The 25520-nt window shown below is 36.6% G+C and overlaps 1 protein-coding gene across 2 annotated transcripts in view; it reads left to right on the top strand.

Annotated features, from left to right (window-relative positions):
• Positions 1 to 13276: 13276 nt before the first annotated feature.
• Sym (symplekin scaffold protein) overlaps positions 13277 to 25520 on the top strand; it is a 649809-nt gene continuing 637565 nt past the window's right edge. The window contains exons 1-3 of one of the 2 annotated variants that reach the window (XM_090398863.1): positions 13277 to 13459; positions 13557 to 13675; positions 18135 to 18257. In XM_090398863.1, the coding sequence (XP_090254989.1) occupies positions 13571 to 13675; positions 18135 to 18257 (228 nt within the window). In that variant the 5' untranslated portion in view covers positions 13277 to 13459; positions 13557 to 13570. Of the gene's footprint in view, positions 13676 to 18134; positions 18258 to 25520 lie in introns of both variants that reach the window. The other variant, XM_090398864.1, reaches the window with a different exon arrangement.

The following is a 25520-nucleotide window of genomic DNA, read 5'->3' as shown; positions in this document are numbered from 1 at the left end:
AATGGCATCAACTTACAGTATATAATAGTAATAATAATAAAGGTATTATAGCGCCCTCTATAGAATGAAAGATAAATTAGAGAAAGTCGAGAAATTCTTTCAATGTAGCATTCTTTAATACATCGTAAGTAAAATGAAGCCGTACGGCTCTTTCTTTGGTAATCATGTTAAATTCCTTTCGAACAAAACTGATTAGAATTCGTTTTTTCTAATAAGCATACATAAAAAAAATAATATAAGTTATAATAACATATATAATTTCAAAATATATATAAGTTATATATTTTTTTAAATCTCAAGTTTTGAAAAAAAAAAATCACATGTACCATAAATGGCTTTATGCTTTATGCTACATAAACAGCATAAATGGCTTTGTATCTTCAGTATCAATTAATTGATACTGAAGATATAAAGATACGGGAAACCGTGCAGATCGCCATCCAGCCCAAACAACCTTCACTTTGACAACTCAAGAAGGAAAACAACCTGAAACCAGGACCAAAACATAGGCGCCGAGGCTGCACGAGCCAAGGATACTTCCTCCAACGAACTCACAAGCTCCAACCAAACATCAGTACTAATTGCCTCACTAGCTACCATGCTTCAGCAGTTCAGAAAAACAAATCTTACGCCATCCTCCACGAAGAAATTCCTGCAAGGAAACTATTCAATTATGACAGCCCTCAATCATGAATAAAGAGAAATATAACCCTCCCTTATCATAACTGCATGGAAGCAAATGGACTGAGCAACAAAATCCTGGAACTGCAAGAATACAATCCTGATATAATCTTAGTAAATGAAACACATCTCAGGCCAGCTAATAATTCTAAATTTCAAAACTATATATTGTACAAAACAGACAGACTCACCACCAGTGGAGGAGGTACAGCCGTATACATTAAAAACTATCTAAACCACAACATCCTGACCAATCAGAAAACCAAGAACTTACAGATAACAGGTATTGAAGTTCATACAAACAATGTTGGCAGTATCAAAATCTATGCTAAACACAATCCACCCAGGATTCTATAACTGCTATCTGACTTGGACTCCATTCTCGGCTCCACAGATTCCATCATCATGGTTGAAGACTTTAATGCCAAGCATATAGCTTGTTTCAGCTCCACAATCAATGACAAAGGTCGAATAGTCTAAATCATTACTCAACGGAAAAACTCTATTGTTAAAGCCGGACCTACAGAACCCACCCATCACAGCCCAGCTGGAAGTTCAGATGTACTCGACATCGCTATTCTCAGAAACATGGGATACCAGTATTGGCTGGAAACATTAAACGAGTTATCTTCTGATCACAGCCCTATTCTGTTTAAGTTCGGTACACAAGAGCAATTCTCTCCTCTGCACTCCTTTATGTATTTGTACTCTCCAGAACTCTCTCAGATCACACCAGCCCATTATAGTTCGCCCACCGATTTGAGGTCCCTCGAAACTACTGCGCATGTCAGAAAAAGGAGAATCCATTCCGATAATAGGGTAATCAGTCTGTCTTCTGGGATGTAATAATAAACAAACTGAGTTTGTTTATTATTACAGGTCGGAAAATTTAGCTTTTCTTTTACGAACATTGCTGTTTTTAAAGTGTAACTATTTTGCTCGTATAACAGTTGGAAAAATGTACGTAGAGTGTTAATACGTGCAAATACTGCGTTCTACATAAAACAATGTCACTTCGCTCCATGATAAGTTTCCTTTTATTCTGGGACTTTTTAAAACAAAATCCGATTTCATGAAGTATTTTCCTTAAAGTTTCTCTATTCCAAGGAAAATTAATTTTTTCTTTAAGCACAGGAATCAATTTCGGAACAGTTGGCACTCTTTTCTCGAATACGTAAAATTCGTGAATAGTTCTTCTTATAACGTCTACATCAAAATCATTCAAAGCTACGGTTTCGATGGTTTTCTTTACTCTGTGTTTTTTTTTTTTTAGGAGATTTAAATTTTGGCTTACCTTCACCTTTTGATTCCCTACGAATTCTTTTAACAGTCGACCCCGATACGCCCGCAATTGCACTTTTTATGACTTGAGAAAGGGGAACAAGAAGACGGCCTTCTGACGATTCTTTTTCGCAGAATGTCAGCACATTATTCAATATTCTTTTGCAAGAGCTACTGAAACGTGTAACAATAGAATTTGTTGACTGTACTGGATCCATCATACAAATTAATAATAAAAAAATAATGCAAAAAGAGAACAAAAATCAAGCTAGTACTAGTGCAGCGACAGACAAGAAAGCACGTGATTTCGCATGTTGGCGACCAATTCGTACATCCTTCATTTCTTTCTCCCCTTCAGCATGAATCGACTATTCTTGGCAAAATTCCAAGGAGAGACCTGAAAACGGTGGGCGAATTATACCTATTATCCACAAAAAAGAGGAAACAGACACAGCAGTAAACAACCTTACCAGAACAATCAAAAAAGCAATAGCATCAGTTACACAATCCACAGTCTTTCACCCTAGCGGTCGGATCCCTGAGGAAATCATGGACCTGATCAGATTAAAAAACAAAGCCAGAAAGAGGTACGCAATACAAGAGTCCAAGGAGACAAAACAACTCTGAATAATTCAAATTCAGACGAAGGCGCTAGTGAGCCAAGCGCTGTAGACGTGTCTAAGAAGAGCTCCTGATTGAGATAAGTTATTATAGGAATAATTAAGTATATATTAAGTAGTACATATCAACATATAATAATTACATATTGTTTCCTTTAGCAGTTTAACGTGTCTGGGTGATTTTTGTGTGTTTTTTGAATATTTTAACAGTAAACTGATAGATCGATTATCTGTGCTCATGGCTCCCATAAAGAGGAACATAAAGATGGCGTCTAGGTCGCTATATTTGTCTGGAAATCTTAATTTAAAAGACATGATTCAGTGTTCCGTTTGCGAAATGTATGCATCGAGGAGAGCGGTTGTAGTCTGGTTAAACAACGATTGTGGTGTGAATGTGTGCAAAAAGTGTAAAGAATGTGAGGATTTAAAGAAAGTTTCAGGTCGTGTGAGTGATACTGTTGAAAGTGAGAATCTAGATAACAGCGATATTCGAGGTATGAACGAGACTGTTTGCGAGGTAGTACCTGATAGCTGGGAGAGTGGCGTTGATAGAGTGAATGAAGTTAAGCGTACAGAACGATTGAATGAATCATCGGAAAATAAAAATGACGACACTGACGCACTGAGTGAAATAGCTCTATTACGAGGAATGATACATAGTGTAAACCATCAACTGGAACGTTGACAACAAATCTTTAACAAGCGAACCGACTAATAATTGGCAAAAGTATGATAGTGAATGTAAAGAAAATAAAAGAGCGTGTATTGTATGGAGATTCCCTAGTAAGAGGTGTGTTAGTTGAGTTTAACAAAATCCTACCAACCCGGTGCGACCGTAAATATGTAAGCGAGTCAATTAGGATGCAAAAACAGCAGGTGAAAGAATTGATAGTGGTAGTCGGTACAAATGATTTGAAAGGAAATAAAAAGGCTATGAGTGAGAATGAGAAGGAATTGCCTGAGGTAGCAAAAGAAAAGAGTGAGAGAGTTAAGATGGTGAGACTGTTTCCACGGCATGACAGTGAAGAGTATAGAAAGAGGGACATAATTGCTAATGACTTTATGCATGAATTATGTTTGATGAGTGGTGTGGAATTTGTGGATGTGTGGAATAAGTTCGATGGGCGAAAGGATTTATATAAAATGGATGGATTACATATGAATGGATTTGGTGTGTGGAGACTTGAAAAGGTGTTGTCGAATGTGGTGGAAGTGAAGTTACAGAACCAGGGAAACTAGAGTTATTAAGGGGGGGGTAGATTTGCAGATTTTAGGGAGACAGTTGAGTGTGTGAATGTGTGTAATATGCCCAAGCGAGTAGGAAAGACCACGAATCAGAATGGGACAGCTAGTAAAAGGCATCAAAATAGGGATGGGACAAATCGGCTTCTTCAATTCATGTATACAAATGCCAGAAGTATTAGGAACAAGAGGGAAGAATTTTTGGCCTTGGTTGGCACTTCCAGACCACAGGTTATTGACATTAATGAAACATCGCTAATATATGATGGCACAGCTAGTGGGATTGCATGTGAGTAGTATGGTGTGTTCAGGAGTGACAAGGAGAATAAAATGGGGGGGGAGTGTTATTGATGATAGCTGATGAGCTACAGCCAAGACGAATAGAAGTGGAACTGCAGGATAGAGAAAAGAGCACATTTGAGGCTATTTGGTGTGAGATTGAAATTAGCAGAACTAAATATACAGTTGGGTGCTGCTATAGACCAGGTGATGAAATAGATGATGGAGATAGAATGCATAAGCAAATAGAAGAAATGAGTGGAAGGAGGGTAATTATTATGGGAGATTTCAACTATGGTAACATTGATTGGAAGGAGGAGGAAGGAATTGGATTTTATGCGGTTATTAAGGGATAACTATCTGCGACAGCATGTAACGGAAAATACTAGGGGTCAGACAGTGCTTGACCCGGTGATTGCATCTTAGAATTTGACTGTAACGAATATGACCACGTTGCCACCAATTGGTGAGAGTGATCATAGGGTCTTGACTTGGGAGGTGGCTAAAGCAGTGGATTTTACAATTAAGACGGGGTCAATGTGGAATTATCAGGCTGGTTGTATAACAAGCTTAGGAGATTGATTGGTTCAGTTCCATGGCTTGTACAACTGCAAGGGCTAGAAGTTGAAAGTGCATGGGAGGCGGTAAAGAAGTGTTGTTTGCATGAAGCAATGGCTGACTGTATACCTAGAGTCCGAATAATAAATCAAGTAAGGATTAAATGGATGAATAACACCATTAAGCTTGAGCTGAAAAAAATGAAACAACTGTGGAGGGAATTACAAGAGAAAGGTGACCTGCAGGCACATGAACGATATAAAGCCCAGGCCAGAGGGGTAACAAGTGTGGTAAGAAAAGCAAAAAAGGATTATGGAAGAACATTGGCCATCCAGGCTAAAAAGAATCCTAAACAGTTTTTTCGATATGTTGCAAGTAAAAGAAAAAATGTATATAGCAGAATGATTTTAAAGAATGCCAGTGGTAGGGAGGTAACTGAATCAGCTGATATAGTTGAATTACTAAGCGAGCATTTTGCAAGAATATATCTTCCAGGTGGTGACATTGCAGAAATAAATGAACCAATAGATTATACGGGAATTGTGGTGAATGAAATGGAGGTGACTAGTCTATTACAAAACCTCAATGTCAACACATCTGTGGGATTGGATGGTATACCAGCTCGTGTAGTACGTGAAGCGGCTAAAGAATTGTCAGTACCCTTGACCATTTTGTTTAATTTGAGAATCGGGTCTGGGTTAGTCCCGAGGGGGTGGAAAGAGGGGAAAATAGTTTCACTACATAAAGGAGGTTCCAAGACAGATGTTTTAAATTACCGACCGATTAGCATATTAGGAATCGTTGTCAAGGTCTTGGAGAAATTAGACAAGAGAAGCACACAAGATTGGATAGGTGTAAATGAGATACTGTATGGAGGACAACATGCTGTTTTGAAGGGTAGATCATGTCTCAGTAACTTGCTCACGTTTTATAACACAGTGACGGCTGAACCGGATAAGGGTAGTGGGTTTAACAGTGATTCTAATGGACCTTGCTAAGGCCTTTGACAGGATACCACATGTTACTCTAATCAGTAACCTGGAGCAGATTGGGAAGGATATAGCGTTGGTGAGATGGATATGAGGGTGGTTGATGGAGAGATACCAGAGGGTGGTTTATTCAGGAGTGGAATGTCCAAAAGACGGTTTTTGACTAGTGGTGTGCAGCAGGGTTCTGTTCTTGGACCACTACTATTCAATTTGTTCATTAACGATATAGGAAAGGATCTGAAAGGAAGTGCTCACTTGTTCCCTGATGATGCAAAGTTGGGTAGAGCAATTGTAAGTGCACAAGATGTCAAACTTTTGCAGGATGATTTAGATAGTTTAGAGGATTGGGATAGGGAAAATGGATGTAAATTTAATGTAGCAAAATGTAAGGTTATGCATTTTGGAGTGAAAAGATTAGCAGCAGTATATCACATTGGTGGAACCGTACTCCAGGAGATTGATGAGACCAGGGATTTGGGAGTGTTGGTGGAGAGGGAGTTGAAGTTTAGGGGGTACATTGCATAAGTGGCCAAACCAGCTCATCAAATCACTTGGTTGCTGAAAAATACTTTAACAAGCAGAGACAAGCAAGTTATTGTTCCCCTATATCGAGCCTTGATAAGACCACATCTAGACTACTGTTCCCAGATATGGGCTTCAGGGTTTCTTCCTGATGGGGAGGAAGTGGAGATGATCCAGAGACGTGTGACTAAGATGATAGCAGGTCTGTGGAGTGAACCGTATGAGAACAGGTTAAAGATTTGTGGGTTGCAAAAATTAGTTGATAGGCGGGAAAGGGGCGATATGATTGAGACATTCAAATTACTGCAGGGTTTCTATAGGATTAATACAGAAGATATTTTTGAGAATAGGATTGGTGGTGGGAGGACTAGGGGACATACATGGCAGCTGGGAAAGAATGTGGTTAGCCGGGGTGTTAAAGCTAAGTTTTTTACTTGGAGAGTGGTGAATGAGTGGAATAAGCTGCAAGTGTGTGTTGTGGGTGCTATGACCGTGAATGAGTTCAAGGCGAGGTATGATAGATACTGTGTGAATATCGAATAGTTGTTCTTGACATGATGTTAGGGCCTCCCTCGATGAGTCTGTCGACTCCTTAGAGTTGCCCGATATAATAATAATAAAATAGACAAGTCCGTGAAGTTCTTCAAAAACATCAAAACCAAGATTGGGAAACCAAGCTGAATAATCCAAACCCATAGGACAAATCCATCTGGAAATTCTTGAGAACTCTCCACTCTAAATGCAACCTATACCCCAATACAGACCAAGAATGGAATTACTCACACAGATTAAGAAAAGGCCGAAGCTCTAATTAACAGCTTGGAAACTCAACGTAACCCCTCTTATGAAAATCTGAACATCAATCTTATCTACATGATTCACAACTGAGTCAAGCAGGTCTTAAGACAACAAAAGGATAACTCAGAGCCTATCACACCCACTTCTCCAGCAGAAGTTACAAATATCATAACCCATCTGAACAACAACAAGGCTCCCGGTCCAGGTGGACTCACAAATAGAATAATCAGACCCCTCCCCAGAAAAGCCATTGCACATCTAATCAACATAATCAATGCCATCCCCAGATTCAAGCATTTTTCCATAACTTAGAAAAACGGCGGATATCACGCCAATCAAAAAGATTGGAAAGAACTCTCAATTCCCCAAAAGCTACAGACCTAATCAGTCTTCTATCCAGTCTTGGGAAGGTTGCGGAAAAAGTCATTCTTACAAGGCTTCAATCAGCAACGGATAAATTAGATATAATTCCAAATGCGCAGTTCGGATTCAGAAAAAACCCTATCACTGTACAACAAATATATTGACTGGTCGAATATATCACAAAAGGTTTCAACTGGAATCTCCACACAGCTGTGGTCTGCATAGATGCTGCGAAGGCTTTTGATTAGGTGTAGCATCAGGGTCTTCTCTACACACTCATCAAATTCAATATATCAATTAATTTAATAAAAATAATTGACACATACCTCAAAGACAGATACATCCAGGTCAAAATAAATGAAACTGTATCAACTAGACGCAAGAACCTAGTGGGTGTGTCACAGGGCTCACAATTGCACCTCTCCCCCACTATTTCTATCTACATGCTGATATCCCTCAAAACTCAAGATCACAATCAGTGCATTTTATACAGCTTATACTGCTTTATTAGTAAGATCTCTCAGCCCCAACTGCCTATCAGAAGACTGCAAAACAGTATTCATACACTGGAGAAGTGGCTGATGGACTGGAGGATCCAAGCAAACCCCAGAAGAGTTCAGCCCTACTATATATATATTAATATATATATATATTAATAATTTAACCACTGAATTGAAGTCGACTGGCCAACTGGAGATACTTATTATAAGACTTTCTTTACCAGTTTCCGACTTAGTCGATCACTGGACGTGATAAGAGTGACTTTTCTCCCGGAAACTGCCTGCTAGGGATAGGTACGTAGATAACGAATCTCTTCTTTGCCTGTCTCTTGATGGATTGCAGCTTATAATTAATGATAGTCCTGGGCCAGCTATCTCAGATTGGCTACTGGTGAAGATTCAACTACCAACTCAGTTTCCAAAAGCTAAGTAGGGTTAAAAGGCCATGCTGACTTCCTATAAGGGAATAAAGGCGTGAGCTTTTTCATTTATTTATGGAAATAAAAGAAAAGAGAAAACTACAAACAATGGGTTTCGAAAATAAAGAAGTAAAATTTCATATTACAAAGAATAATCTATCAAATAAATGACGATGTCAGAACTAAAATATAACATGAAAAGTAGCAAAACACCATTAGAAGACTATATAACCATGGAAATGTACAAAAATGCCGGTGAAATATTTTAATAAAAGACTTCTGCATTCTGAAATCTCTAAAATATCTCAACCAATCATATACTCTGCATCTCCGGCAGTTGTGGCCTAGTGATAAAGGCGACAAACAATAAATCCCCTGGGATCTCCCCGCATAGATTCGAAACCTGTCGGCAGCATATCTCCATTGAGTAATTTTAAGAACGACGGTACGTCACGCCATTTGGGTGGAAAAGGTCTACGTTTGATTCTCGTCGTGACAAGAGGTATCTATGCATGGTTTTTTCAATTCAAGGCGAGTTAGCCGAACTCGTGCGGAGATACTAGAGTATTTCTCCAGAGCATCGGCTTTTTCATCCCACTTACAACAAATCGGCCTTCAGAACACATACAATTTACAGAGAAAAATACTGGTGGTGGTGGTGGTGGTGAGCAGTAGATGGCGTTAGTGTAGATGATGATGATGGTAATGGTGGTGGTTCGGTGTGTTTTGATTGGTGTGATTTGATTGAGTGATGGAGAAGGAGTATTGTTGAGTAGGTGCCCTCCCTCGATGAGGCTTTGGACTCCTTGGAAGTATCACGAAGTAATATCAATAATAATAATAATGATATCATCTTTGTTTCTCTAATTTTAAAACCTTGCACTTTGCTAAACTGACATCTCTCCATATTCGCCCATCAGAGAGTATATTTAGGTCATCTTGCAATGCTACAACATTTGTATCTGAATATTAAACTGTATTCAACTGTAATATTTCTGTAAATACAGCTCTATATCACTATTTAAGCCCCTTCTAATGTCATTTAGATACAAATTAAACAACAATAGCTCCAAGCTATATTCTAAACCCATGCAACTAGTGAACATTTCCTCTTCTGGGATCTTATTCTTCAACATATAACCTGCTTATCATACAGCACCGCACTGTCTTTTTGCTAACTGCTGCTCATACTGCACTTTTGCTTCCCTTATCAAGCTAGTTATTTTCCTTGTCTGCTCTTTGTACTCCTCATGAAACTGATTATCTTCATCTATCCTGTGCAGCCTGCAAAATGGCTTTTCTTCCAGGTAGCATGCTTCACCTCTTCTGTCATTCATTTTACACCCACCCTATATAATCCATTGACCTTTGGAACCCATTGAGTCATTGCCTCTGCTAGATACTTCATGAGTAGAGACCAAGTATCAGTGATTTCCTTTGCCTCCAATTCCTCATTTCATGATATCGCTGCAAGCGGCCTCCTGATTTTGACATAATCATCTGCCTTATAGTTCCCCATATAATCCTTTCTCACAAAAGTCCTGATATGGCTGGACACTAACCAAGTAATCACTTCATGGTCACTTTCACCAAATGAGGGAATATGGTCCACTTCATTTATAAGAATATCTATTGCTATTCCAAGAACCTGGACATATGTTTACCCTCTGTTATATACTTCTTAAGATAGTTGCCCAATAAAAACTCATAAAATTCATTCTTCTTGGTTCCTGATGCTATTTCTTTATTCTAATCTACAATTTCATAATTGAAGTCGCCATAATGATCACAATTTTCTTATTAGCGAGATCAATTTGCTTGAACATCTATAGTAACATGTACTGAACATTTCATCCTGTTCACCTACACTTCACCCCATACTACTTGAATACCACTGTCAGTATTTGCTCCTTGCGTCTTTCTCCATTTTAAATTGACACAACTTTTTCTGGTATTATCAATTCCTCCCTTTTTTGCATTGTCTGTCTTGACCAAAGACCACATATCTCTCATGTCTGTTCCTGTCAGAACATGATGGGCTGAAGAATATCATCTTAGGTCGATTACGTCTCACCCTTACCAAAACTGTTCGTCGAATGAACTCTATCAATGCTACAATTTCATTCCATCCCGTTTCGAATACTTCTAGCATTTGTATAAATACAGACTAGCTCATTTCTGTTTCCATAATAAGTATGGAAACAGAAATGAGAAATCAGAGTCACTTACCCCACTCCTCGAAAGTGACTCTGATCGTCTCCATTTAATTGAATTTAATAAAATGAGAGGATAACTGAAGGGCTACATGCTATCCTTCAAAATGGGCAAAATATATTGAAAATTTTTTAAACATTGTCCTGTCTTGAGATCCAATTATCATTGGTGAACAGACTTTTCCCTACATGATATCATTCCCATTAAGTCATCGAAAAGCAGGCTGGATATAAATAAATTGAAACATTAAGAATCGCCAAAATATGATGCGATTACTGTGTATAATGTCTTAACTCAGATCCTGAACATTTTCTATCAAAGTGGTAGAGTTCCCAGAGACTTTACTAGAAGTATAATAATATCAATTTTTAAGAAAGAATGTTTCACAGTGTGGAGGAAAATTGTAGATAGGAAGTTAGTAATGATGTAATTTTTTCATGTAGTACTGTCATATCCTGTACACCCCTTGAGGGTACATGGCAGTAATTTGATGGTGATGATGTTTCACAGTGTGTGAAAATTATAGGAGAATTAGCTCATTTTTTGTTCCAGGTAAAGTCTTCTGCATTATTACACGCAGCTAGGGTTACCATACGTCAGCATTTATGCAGACATGTCTGCATTTTGAAGTGTCAAGTCAGAAAAAATATCACAAGATCTCATATTTTTGTGTGTTCTAATAAGCATACTCATCACATTCAATTAATAAAAAGCTTACAAAGGTAAAGATTTCAAAGATATGTATGTATTTTTGTGTTAGATGTTTGTGTCTGGAACGAGTTGGTCATGGGATGGGCTGTCAGCATTTTGGCATTTTAGAATATGGTAACCCTACACGCAGCAGGATAAAGGATATGGTTAGGAAGCAACTCAGACATGGAGAAGATAGATAAGAAAGGGAAGAAGATGCATATACCAACAATTTTAAGGGAATAAAATCACTGAGAAATGTTAAGAAATCCACACCTGTGATAACATATTTTTTTGACTTCCAAAAGGCTTTTATTCAGTTAATAAAAAAAATGTATGAAAGATTTTAAGAGATTATGGGATGCATATATATATATATTTATTAAATTATGCCTTTGTAGCTCAGTGGAAGTGGCTCGTGTGTCCTCTGCGCTTTTCAGCACGAAGTAGGACCTAGGTTCTCGTCTGGTCGCCGACTGCATGAATTTTTTCTATGCCTATCTTCGACCGGTTCTCGAGTTAATCGATCTCTGGCGGGCAAGTCGGTTTCTCCTCCAGGAAACTCGGGTATTTCGACCCGTAAACTCAAGAAAATCGACCGTAGCACCCACATTATTTCAGACAACATATCCTGTTAGGGTCAGGCACCATGTGATGGCAGCACTTGTTTGCCGGTCTCTTCATCAGTAGCCGCCTATAATTAGCGATAGACATGGACCAGCTATATCTGATTGGCTACCGGTGGTGATTGAACTGCCTACTCAGTCTCTAATAGCTAGATAGGGTATAAAAGCCTCGCCTACTCCCTATTAGGGAATAAAAGGCGTTAGCTGATTTATTTATTCATTTATTTATTTTTATACATTATATTATACCTGTCTTACACCAGGCGTAAGACAGGAATGTGTTCTGCAATAATTTCTTTATAGTATTGCAATTGATGTTATGACACTGCAACAGAAGTACTAAGGATTAAAGTTGTCTAAGTATATTAGAGTATCTGATCTGGAAAATGCTGATGATTTAGTCTTATTCACAAATAATCTGCAGAAATGAACTCATTTAATATTGTAATTGATAATTCTGACATAGTCCAGGACACCAATTCAGGCAAAGCAAAATTAATGAAAACGTGTGATAAAGATGAGTCCTTTGTCTTTCTTAAAGATGGGCTGTAGGAAGTTATGAAAGTTTAGAAAGACAGCATGGTATCAGTGAAAACAGACATCGCTTTCACTGATGTTTCTAAACAAGGTATCTTTTTTTTTTTTTTTTTTCTAGATAACAAGCGTACACTATGTGAGTGCAAAGGTCGGTCGATTGGTAGAGCCTCTGCTACTAATGGCTCACGTAAAAAATTACGCCAGTTAGTAGTTGGAAGTGAATCAGTCGTTCGATGCTGTTGGCACACTCGCCCTCGATGAGTCTTGGGATTCCCTGGAGGTGTCATATAATAATAATAATAATAATAATAGGAAAGTAAATGCCTTTGGTTAAACGATGTTTAATGACTGTTTTAGGGGATAAGATGAATGGAATTCGTTAATTATGGAGAGATACATAGGAGGAGTGGTTGACCACCTTATATCACTGTTGTGAGTAAGAAAAGGCTGCGATTGTTAGAATGTTATAAGAATCCAAGGAATGATCTTGTTCAACAAGATTTTTTAAGTGATCCAGAAATCGTTAGAAGAGTAATAACTCCCTGTGAGATGGATCGACAATATCAAATAGAATTTTCATACTTTGGCATGAAGCAAAAGTGTACACTCAGGACAAACATATCTGGTGTAGGAAGCTGTTCATTCTTATTAGATCCTTGTTTGGATGAGGAAACCGTATGTTTGTATGTAGACATCGCTGGTAGATTATCTTAAGATAACACTGTGGTTTACTGTAAACAAGCAAACGTTCACACTATTTGACATATTGATGGATCTAACGTTTAGTTAATTCTCTCAATATTTGATAATAAACAATTATTTCAAGCGTTTGGTATGAACTATTTTTTTTTTTTTTTTTGTTAAAATGAACAGCCACACAGTGTTTGCTATGTTTATTTTAATATTTGTAGGTGGCGACTCATTTTAAGCCAGGTTTCGATTGTATTATTCGGCTTCTATATGTGATGTGGAAAATTTAACATTGGTTTTTTTTTTTTTTTTTTTGCGATTTATTTATTTATTTTTTTGTGTCAACACATATAAAATGCTTATCGACATCCTTGCTTTTAATGTATCTGCAGAGTTGTGAAATGATTATTAGAATAATTCGCGGAAACTGACCATACACAGCACAGCAAGGTGTCTGTTGTCAATTTTCAAATTTGCGATTACCGCATGCTAGCTTCTTGATATAGTGTTTGATAGTAAAGGTAAAACATTATTACTGTCCCCATAGGCGAACTTCGAATCATGTCAAAAAGACATACACCAGGAGATATACGTCGGAGCACTGCCGCACAATTTTTTATGGATGAGGAAGTTATAGATGGAGATACCAAATCAACTAATGACAGGGTACGTTATATTTTATTATTATTATTATTTTTTTTTTTTTTTTTCGGGCTACTCCAGGGAGTCCTTAGACTCATCGAGGGAGGCCCTAAATATCATGTCCACACAACTATACGATATTCTCACAATATCTATCATACCTTGCCTTGAACTCGCTCACTGTCATAGCACCCACAACAGACTCAGGCAGCTTATTCCACTCATTTACAACTCTAAAAGTAAAGAACCCAGCTCTAACACCACTGCTAACCACACTTTTGCCCAGCTTCCATAGGTGTCCCCTAGTTCTCCCACCACCAGTCCTGATCTCAAAAATATCCTCTGAATTAATCTTATAGAATCCTTTTAGCAATTTGAATGTCTCAATCATATCTCCCCTTTTCTGCCTATCAACCAGTTTCTGCAACCCACAAAACTTCAACCTGTTCTCATATGGTTCATTTCATAGACCTGCTATCATCTTAGTCACTCGCTTCTGGATCCTCTCCACCTCCTCCCCATCAAGAAGGAACCGAGGTGACCAAATCTGGGCACAGTAGTCAAGAATTTATGTATTAACATAACATGTTATTCAAGGGCTCTCAGACTGGCAGAAAAACGACTTATGTGCGTAACTTGATTACAGATTGTTGTCCCATCAGAAGGGTTTCTTCCGCGAATTCATACATGGAGTACATCACTTCTTAATTGATATAGAGAATGTCGTGAGTTTAGTTGGAAGACCTAGATTCGAATCCCATCCTTTTGTAACGTTTGTGTTACAAAAGATGTGACACGAAAAACCTTTTGTAAGAGCTTTTTAGCTGAAGGTAAATTATCCTTATACATACAGAGATATCAACATTTTTATCCTGTGAAACAAGCAATGGGTCAGAAGAATGATGAGTCCTCTATGTGAAGATACCTGTATAATAATAATAAAGACATGGTTAACAGCTATTGTACTTGCTACCGTAATGCCAAAAACAGTGATATTACATCTGCTTGAAACACCACAGGAAATCATCCTTCTTCCTTTGAGATCACATTGAGTTCTGTGATTCAGTCTAAATTTCTGAAGCTTTATCATATTTCTATTCTTTGAGCTGTAATTTCATCTCATTAAACAGAAAAGATTGCTAATTATGATTGCCTGATGTAGATGATTGGTAGTAGAGGTTCAGTGTAGTGGTAGAGATGGAGAGTTGTACGATAGGTGTCCTCCCACGATGTCTTCGGACTCACAAATAATAATAATAATAATAATAATAATATGTGCGGTGGACATGCTATGATGAAGCAGCTGGTCTGTGTGCAAATTTCATAGTTGTTTTCAGTGAACATTTTCCATGAAATGCCTTAGAACACCTAAGGTTGTTTGATAGCTTAAGCTGCAGGAAAACAATGTCTTGACATATATCATGCTTTTTAACCACCCAACCAGCCAGGACGTATATATACGTCCAAGTTACCATGGATGCGAAGTGCATATTAAAATTGTAATACCATTTATTTTATTTTATTTTATTTTATTCATATTGACGGTGACGTGGTTAAGTTTGACGTTACCTGCTTTGCTTTCTTTGGCCCAGTATTGATTTCATATGCAAGATTTCAGAGGGCTCTGAAACAGTTTTACTGAATGTAAAACCTCCTGCTGCTAACTCTTTGCTCGTTTGCATCATTCATTTCAAAATTCACAGGACCTAGTAAACAAAACAGTTAAATTTCATTTATATAACAAATGCTGTAAGCTATAATAGCAGTACCCAACATTCACATAATGATGCCATGCTATAGTACTTAAAAGTAGTACTGTGATGGTAAGTGCTTCTGCTACCAGTTTGGGAACTTTTAGTAGCACATCTTGTATGTTATAATCATTATAATTTTATATTTATTTTATGATTTTGTAATTATTAATTAGAAATTGCACGTTAATCTTGTAATTTTGCTTATGTCTAAAAATCCCTATCAGATATGATAATTTCTTTTGATATTAATAAAAAAAGCTTGGTAAATATGCATGGTTATTTTATACTTCTATGCAGAATTGTTTGCATTTGAATCCTGGAAAAAGTTTCGATATTTTCATTTAGCTCATAGTCAAGAGCTCAATGAAAATTCAAACCTTTGCATGAATTTGGTTTTGCACAACTTAAATATGAACTTTCCTTAGAAATGTGCATATTTGCATTTTGATCAAAGGTTTGACTAGTGTGATAGCCATTATGAACAGACCTGGGTGAAGTGTCAGTTAATGGATTTTAATTATTGTGATGATGCCTTTTAGATCTTGTCATTCTTTATATATTAACATTTTCTTACTTCATAAATAATGAGAAATATTTTTAATAGAGCAGTGACATCTTGGATTTTAAATGTTTGCCATTAACAGTGACTTTATACAAAAACATTAGACATTATGGCACATTCGTACCCCTATTTTATTACCTTTATTTTTATGACACGCCCATGTTGGGGTTGTCATAAAAAATAACTCCATTTCTGATAACTGATAACTCATGTTGTTTATTATTTTAACGGTATAACAGAACACAGAAACTAAGTAAATAATTAATTTATTGACTTGATGCTGATATTTCGCTGGTATTATACTTAGTTTCTGTGTTCTGTTATACCGTTAAAATAATAAACAACATGTTCGACGAACACATAAGTCTGTCCACACGTTTAACTGATAACTCAATTTCTCTATCAGGATTGGGCTAGGTGCTTTAAAGCTCCACAATGCTGAACTTATTTTTATGTTGGTTTTTCATGTTGTAATGGGGGGGGGGTCCCACGATGACAATTTGGCTTATGGAGAATTGCAAGTAGCGTATATGACTAGATAGGCTACTTGAAATTGTAGAATGCCTTTATGTTATTATCACACTTCCTACCCAAAAGGATAACTAACTAGCTTCTGTTCCTATCCAACCTACAATGCTCTCCCTTGGAAGATGTCTAAATGACCAAGTAAGCTGTGTAGTCAGTTTTAGTAGATACTGTTAGGAAACTGCTCCTCTACCTTACTTCCAGTCAGAATCCCTTTTTGTCTGGTTCCTCATTATGACCTGCCTGTCTCAGATGGCCCTGCTGATAGAATACCCTACCATATTCTACTGTACTGTATTAAGCTACCTCAAGACATGCAAGCTCCTTACTGTGTTATGGTGAGGATTCCTACAACAAGATTTTTAATTTTTTTGGCAGTAGTTTAAAAAGCCATGGGAATGAGTGAATATAATAAGGATATAGATGTGAGATGAAGAGATTAAGAAATTCAAGCTTGCTCTGTTGAATGTAAATGATAAGAAAAAGACTACCACTACAGAAGATGTAGAAGAACTATTTAATGATTGCATCGTTAATATATTTATATTGCCATCTGTTTATTCTAATTATTAGAATATACAAATTCTCAGTGCCCATGTAAAACACATTTAATCCCATTTCTTTTTCGTGTGGCATTAACATTTTGTATTATTTCTGATATGGTTCATATTTAATCTCTTTTTCTCTCTTCTATGATCAGAGCTCTATAGCCCAGTTGGACAGATCCAGCTTTGAATTCTGTCTAGGATACAGAGAACTTGTTTAAGAACTTTTCAAACATCCTGTCTTGGTGATGACAGGGCATTCATCCCACAGAGCAGGCATACTAACCAGTACATGTACAATTAGTAGGCATAATGTATTGCTTTCATTAGACCCTCCGTAGGTATAGATGAAGCCCTTAGGTTAGAAAGACCTGGGTTTGATTCCCATCCATGATGTGAGGAACCTTTATGTGGTCTCTTTCGACTAAAGGTAAGTTAGCCACTCACATACAGAAGTAGAGGGTTTTTCCCTCCTGGAAACTCTGGTCTTTCGTCTCCCAGAAGAGACAAACTGGTCAGGACAACACATGCAATTGACAGACAGAAAAATACATTATAACCAATAGTTTCGTGTTGGTTTCATAAGATGGTGCTGTACTATCTATGTGGGACTCATGGCCACTGTATCACCATATGCTAAATAATTAATTACTGGTTTCATTGCTTCAGTCATAATTCAAAACTAACTCATCTTTGATCCCTGCATTGTTAGGAACCATGTTATTCCACATTATTGACAGATCCAGAAAAATGATTACTCAGGAGCTTCTTATAGAATGTAGAATATTTTTAAGTGTGTGTGTGTGTGTTGGTGAGGCAGATGTTATGAGATTTATTGATATGTAAATATGTATATTGTTTGATAGTTATTAGATCATATGGAGTAGATTCCCACAGTGAGTAAGAGGGGTGAATCATACACAGCAGTAAAGACCTCTTTAGTGGAGTGGTAATGCACAAACTGTTAATGTCCACTACTGCTATTTGTTCTCTACATTATTAGCCCTTATGAGTTATATATATATATATATATATATATATATATATTTCTTTCATGTAAATTTGTGTATTACATAGTTTTTTTGTTTTTGTTTTAGGTTGTGGAACTCATTAATCAAGCAGTTTTATCGCATAAAGATACATATAAAGTTCATAATTTACGTCGAGTGCAAGAATTAATTATTCACAAAGAGCCAAACCTGCTGGATAATTTTTTAGATGTAAGTAGAATTATGGTTCACTCAATTTGATGAGGTTAATAGCAGTACAGTTAATAGCAGTACAAAGTAGTACCATGTTTTATTCAACTTTTAATTTGATCAAAAGTTGAGAAGGCTAAATTTCTTATCTTGTTCATAGATTAATCTTTCCTGAGTATAACATAAAGTTAAGAAAATGACTGATATATTGCAAAAAAATAAGGGTATGCTTTGAAGTTGTGATAATCACCATGAAGGAATTGAGGTATACCCGCTATTCTACATATTTCCCACGAAGTGTTATACACGTGTTACAATGCTGCTGCATCATTTGCAATCATATGTTCCTTCTTGTGGTTATATCAGTTGCTTTGAAATCATTTTTGTTCTAGGTGTTTATCAGAACTCTCCAGTTCCCCCCCCCCCCCCCATTTATAGAAGTGGTGGAAGACTATGGCATAATCGAAGTAAATAAATTATGCATGTCAATGATGTAAATAAATATTTATTAAAAACACAATTTTATCGTGTTTCAAGATCTTTCTCAGTGGGAACAGTTAGACAAAATACAATAAAATAGCCAGTTGAAACTCGATTTTGAAACATGATATTCATCAAGAGGAGAGATTGGTCTCTAATTGTTAATTTATGGAAGAAGACACTGAAATTGGGGTGCTTAAGGGTGAAAGCTGTATAACTGAGAGGAGACCTCCACACTTTAAAGGAATGCAGAGAACCGACCAGGGCTTCTGACCTAATGTCCAATCCTTGCCTTCTCGTGGTGTACCCTGTTGGGTATCTACCTGGATACTGAATGAACAAGGATGGGCTGACGGTTTAGGATTTAGCCGACCAAATTGTATTCCTATTGGTTAAACCAAAATACAAAATGATGGTACAACATGACAAAATTTCATGCCGGCTGGGGCATCGCCCGGTTAAACAAGTCCCCCGTTATTTTCGCCAGAGAACCAGGGCGAACAGTGAAAGGTCAGCTACTGGAACAAATCTGAAAACACACACCGACTCAACATCACCAGAGTTAAAGATCGGTACTATCAACATAAGAAGCCTGAATGGCAAAGAAATGGAGCTAGCGGAGGAATTAGATAAGTACCAGATCGACATAATAGGGGTGACTGAAGCAAAAAATGACAAAAACTGGTGAGATCTTTCTGAGCATAAATACAAAATGTTATATTCAGGCAATGACAATCAAGGAAAAGAAGGAGTAGCCATAGTATTCAACACAAAATACGAGGCTCATCTTCTTGAATGGCAGGAAGTGTCAAGTAGAGTGACTTGGGCAAATATCAGAATGGTGAACTGAACAATGAGACTTATTTGTGCCTATAGTCCCACAGAAGGTTCTACTAAGATAGAAGTGGAGGAATTTTTTGAGGCTCTAGAGAAAGCTACTGACACAATGAAAAAGGAAAAGTTGGTCCTTGTTGGGGATCTAAATAGCAGAGTAGGAAGTGATTGTCAGACATACGAAAATGTTTTGGGAAAATTTGGAGAAAAGAGCAAAGCTAATAATAATGGCAAATACCTTTTGGATTTCTACTCAGGACATGGACTGGTTATTATTAACACCATGTTCCAACATAAAAATGTGCACAAATTCACATGGAGAGAAGAGGCAAGGAATAAGAAAAGTCTCATTGACTATGTTATTGTTGATAGTGATGTTTTCTTCCTGGTGCAGGACACCAGAGTGTACAGAGGATTTGAAATTGGAAGTGATCACTATTTAGTCTTGAGCAGGATAAAACTGAATTTCATATTGAAAAGAAGAACATGTAAGAAAGTTTTAAAGTGAATAAAATTTGTGCAGCTCTCAGATGTGAACTGTAGACTAAAATACACAAAGATTATTGAAGAAAAAATGAGTTTGAGAATAGGAACCAAACCTTGGAGATTCAGTGGCAAGCCTTGAAGAAAACCCTGATTTATTCAGCTAGAGAGGCATGTGGTGAAGTTGTCTGCAAGGATAGAAAAATTAGAACTCCATGGTGGACACAGGAAGTTAAAGAGGCAGTGAAGGAAAAGAAGAAAGCATATCAAAAGTTCCTGGCAAATAAGTCAGCTTGTGCTCTTAGAGAATACAGAGATATATGTAAGAAAGCTAAACAGTGTGTTAAACTAGCTAAAGAAAAGTCATGGGAGGGCTTTGGCAAGCACATAGAAAATAAATATCAAGAAGGTGGCAAAATATTCTGGAGATTGTTGAAGAAGGTTAGGAATGGAGGAAAGAGTGCTGTAAAAGAAGTTAGAGATGATAAAGGTGACATGAAAACGGGAGAAAAAGATATCCTTGAAGTATGGAGTAATTACTTTAAAAAATTGCTAAATGAAACAAGCAGTGATGACAGCACAGTGATAAAAAACATTGACCAGACATGCAGTCAGGAATCCATATCCATACTTGAAGTAGAAAAAGCCACCCAAGACTTGAAATGTGGAAAGACAGCAGGAGGATGATATTCAACCAGAAATGCTGAAGTATGGTGGTATAAAAGTCTTACAGTGGCCGCACTGGATAGTTCAGAATGCCTGGACAGATGGACGAATTCCCGATGAATCGAGTAGAGCTCTCATAGTACCCATATATAAAAAGGGAAATAAAACTGAATGTGAGAATTACAGAGGTATATCCCTACTGAGTGTTCCTGGTAATATATATGCAAGTATACTTGAGAAACGGTTGAGAAGAATTGTGGAAGAAAAGCTTGGTGAAGAACAAGCTGGATTCAGGTCAAATAGAGGCTATCAGCATCAGATCTTCACTTTACGATGAATAGTGGAGAAATCATGGGAATATAACAAAGATCTGTATTTAAGTTTTGTCGATTTGGAAAAGTCGCATGACAATGTGCCAAGAGAGAAGCTATTCAATATGCTGCAGTTATATGGTGTCAATGGGGCATTATAACAAGCAATACTTAGTCTTTATTTGAGTTGTAAGTCAGCAGTTAGAATTGAAGGAAGTACAGGAAGATGGTTTAATGTTAAATCTGGTATGAGACAAGGATGTACATGATCCCCTCTGTTATTCATTATCTATATGGATCACTTCATGAAGGAAAGTGGTATTAAACATGATATCAAAATTAGAGATGTTAATGTCAGCTCTTTGCTTTATGCGGACAATGTTCTACTTCTAAATAAATCCGCTACAAGTCTGCAAGATTCTCTGACTAAATTGAATAACTGTTGTAATAGATATGGCAAGAAGGTCAGCAATAAAAAGACAATGAAAATAGGCAGAATCATTGAAAATGTTAACTGTGTTGTGAATGAAGAACCTGTGGAACAAGTGAAACATTTCAGCTACTTAGGCACGATTTTTAGTGAAAATGGTAAATTAAATATAGAAATAGACAACAGAATCAACACAGCTGGTATGGTAGGAAATCAATTGAATAAATTCATATGGAATAAGAGAGAAATTAGTCAGAACACTAAATTAGTTCTATACAAGACAGTGTTCAAACTAGTTTTAACTTATGGATCTGAGAGCTGGGTCAGAAGTAAAACACTTGACCAAAGACTAGAGACCGCAAATATGAGAGTCCTGAGAAAGATTAGGGGCATGAACAGATGGTATCAAATGCAATATCATGTTAAAAACGAGAATATTAGGAAAGAACTTGACATTGTCGGCATCCAGGAATGCATTAGCAGAGCTAATCTCAGATGGTATGGTCACTTAAACAGAATGGGCGAGGAAAGATTAGCAAAACAAGTGTTCTTTGCCAGGTTGGCAGGAAAATGACCCAGAGGAAGACCATGATATAGGTGGATTGATACGGTACAAAGTGCCTTAGACGATAGAAATATAAGTTCTGGTAATGTTGGAGTCTTGACAAGTAACAGACTGATTTGGCAAAAAATTGTAGATGGGAAGTTAGTAATGATGTAAATTTTTCATGTAGTACTATCATATCCTGTACACCTCTTGAGGGTACATGGCAGGAATTTGATGATGTGATGATGACACTGAAATTTTCAGTTAATACATTCTTTGACATAATCATGAGGAGTATTGAGTAAGATAGCTTCTCAAAACTGGAAATGTTTAATAGTCATTTTTTTTTCAGGTTAGGATGTTGAATGTGGACGTCAGATCTTTTTACAAATTTGTTTCAACAAATTTAGTGTTATTCCATTGAATTTTCTGTCTAGTAGATGCAGTGTGAATGTAATCCTGATATTCTAGATATATTAGAACAGACAGATCTGTCTGCTTATAAAAAGAGAGGCTGCACGAACAAGGAATTCTCTGAATTCCTGGATGAGGGAGAGAGGAGGATGTTATCTTTAGGAGAGTGTAAGAATGAATTTATTTTGCAAATCATATGGATTTGCAATAAATGCAAACTTGAGGATCTGGCCATAAATTTGGCAAACACAGTATATAAGCTTCTTAGACACCTTTTATAAAAGGAATGGAAATTAGAAACTTCTGAAGAAGAAAGAATGGAATGATTATTAAAATGTATCAGTTGTGTGATAATGTCGGGGGTTTGCAGCCATTGGAGATGCAAGTTCTAGTGAAAAACATTTCATCTTTCAGAAGAATCACTGAAACTTAAGTAGTGTGCATGATGCACTAAAGTTTTTATGATGTTTGACTTCTGAGGTGGATGGTGATGAAAAGTAGCATCAATCTCCCATTACTTATTTTCTTCTTGTGTACTGAAAACTAAGACTGCTGTTACATTATCTTTGGATGAGAATGTCCATGAATGGAAGGTGATTGTTTTCTTCTAATTCTAAAGTAAATTTAATCCTCCAGATGGACTGAATTAATTTTCTGAATAAAAATATGGAGCTCAGATAGAGAAGAATTCCAGACTCCAAAAATGTTAGCATATCAGAGACTTGTAGGAAAGTGTTAAGTATTTGCTTTTATGTGTAGTAGTTGGTGAAGTTGTGAGAAATAAGCAAACCCATTGCTGTATCTTCAATTTGTAAAACTTATTTTGGCAGGAAAAGTGTCTCATGTTTATTGTGAAGTTAAATAATTTTACATTATATGGAGGAAAATTGTGGCATAATAACTCTTAATAATGTCTTAAAAGGGATATTTGTAAAGAATGAAATTCCATTAAAACTAATCAAAAGTTCTATTGGTAGATGTTTAAGTCCAGAAATCTTGTTCATGGAATCTTCTGAATTTTTAACAAATGATGGCAAATTTCTAATAAATAAAGAGACAACTTTTGACATGTTTTAAATTCTACAATATGTCTCAAAGGAACATTATAAATTTAAGACATGGGTTAAGTCCAGGATATCTGTTTTGAAAATGACAGAGACAAAAGCAGAGAGAAAATGGTTCTACAAACACCCGAACAGTTTAAAAAGGAATGAAATAAATTGTAACCACAATAAAGATAATTTAGTGAAATTAATCTGTTAATATACAGACATTTCAGTTTGTGTATTGCTGCCCATCATCAGTACAGAAAAGAATAATGGAAAACTCAAATACAGCAAGCTAAAAGTATGTGCTGTAAATAGTTATCATGTGTAATAATACCTTGCTTATATTATTACAGCCTTAAAGTAGTTGTGGCTTAAATATAATTCATATAATCTTCTATCTTATGGAGGTTCAAATTTTTTAGGATTGTGCATTGACAGAATCAGTCTACTGTGTTGTTTACAGACCATTTAATTAAGTCTAAAGGAATATTTACAGAATATTTTATATACATGTCATTACAGTTTTCTTCCTACTGTCGATTCTTTCTACTCTAAACTTTAGTTGTAAGCTAATTCACAATTTAGCATAATGTTACTTGAATTAGGCTTAACCAAGGTACATCATCAAATTCCTGCCATGTACTCTCAAGGGGTGTACAGGATATGATAGTACTACATGAAAAATTTATATCATTACTAACTTCCTATCTGCAATTTTCCTCCAAATCAGTCTGTTACTTGTCAAGACTCCAACATTACCAGATCTTATATTTCTATTGTTTAAGGCACTTTGTACCGTATCAATCCACCTATATCATGGTCTTCCTCTGGGTCGTTTTCCTGCCAACCTGGCGGAGAACACTTGTTTTGCTAATCTTTCCTCCCCCATTCTATTTAAGTGATCATACCACCTGAGATTAGCTCTGCTAACGCATTCCTGGATGCTGACAATGTCAATTTCTTTCCTAATATCTTTCTTTTTAATATGATATTGCCCTTGATGCCATCTGTTTAAGCCCCTAATCTTTCTCAGAACTCTCATATCTGCGGTCTCTAGTCTTTGGTCAAGTGTTTTACTTCTGACCCAGCTCTCAGATCCATAAGTTAAAATTGGTTCGAACACTGTTTTGTATAGAGCTAATTTAGTGTTCCGACTAATTTCTCTCTTATTCCAAATGAATTTATTCAATTGATTTCCTACCATACCAGCTTTGTTGATTCTGTTGTCTATTTCCATATTTAATTTACCATCTTCACTAAAAATCATGCTTAAGTGGCTGAAATGTTTTACTTGTTCCACAGGTTCTCCATTCACAACGCAGTTGACATTTTCAACGATTCTGCCTATTTGCATTGTCTTTGTCTTTTTATTGCTGACCTTCATACCATATATCTATTATAATAGTTATTCAATTTAGTCAGGGAATCTTGCAGACTTTTAGTGGATTTATTTAGAAGTATAACGTCATCTGCATAAAGCAAAGAGCTGACATTAACATATCCAATTTTGATATCATGTTTAATACCACTTTCCTTTATAATGTGATCCATATAGATAATGTACATCCTTGTCTCACACCAGATTTAACATTAAACCATCTACCTGTACTTCCTTCAATTCTGACTGTTGACTTACTACTCAAATAAAGACTAAGAGTTGCTTGATATAATGCCCCATCGACACCATATAACTGTAGCGTATTGAATAGCTTCTCTCTTGGCACCTGGTCCTATGCCTTTTCCAGATCGACAAAACTTAAATATAGATCTTTGTTATATTCCCATGCTTTCTCGACTAATTGTCGTAAAGTGAAGGTCTGATCCTGACAGACTCTATTTTGCATGAATCCAGCTTGTTCCTCACCAAGCTTTTCTTCTACTATTCTTCTCAACCATTTCTCAAGTATACTTGCATATATCTTACCAAAAACACTCAATAGGAATATACCTCTGTAATTCTCACATTCAGTTTTATTTCCCTTTTTATATATAGGTACTATGAGAGCTCTACTCCAATCACTGGAAATTTGTCCCTCTGTCCAGGCATTCTGAACTATGCAGTGCAGCCAC

Source organism: Typopeltis vanoorti, chromosome 10, assembly GCF_054136105.1.
Source record: "Typopeltis vanoorti isolate ZY-2024b chromosome 10, IOZ_Tvanoo_1.0, whole genome shotgun sequence".
Lineage (NCBI taxonomy): Eukaryota > Metazoa > Arthropoda > Arachnida > Uropygi > Thelyphonidae > Typopeltis > Typopeltis vanoorti.
The sequence above is the reverse complement of the archived record's forward strand: the minus strand, read 5'-3'. Positions and strand labels throughout refer to the sequence as shown.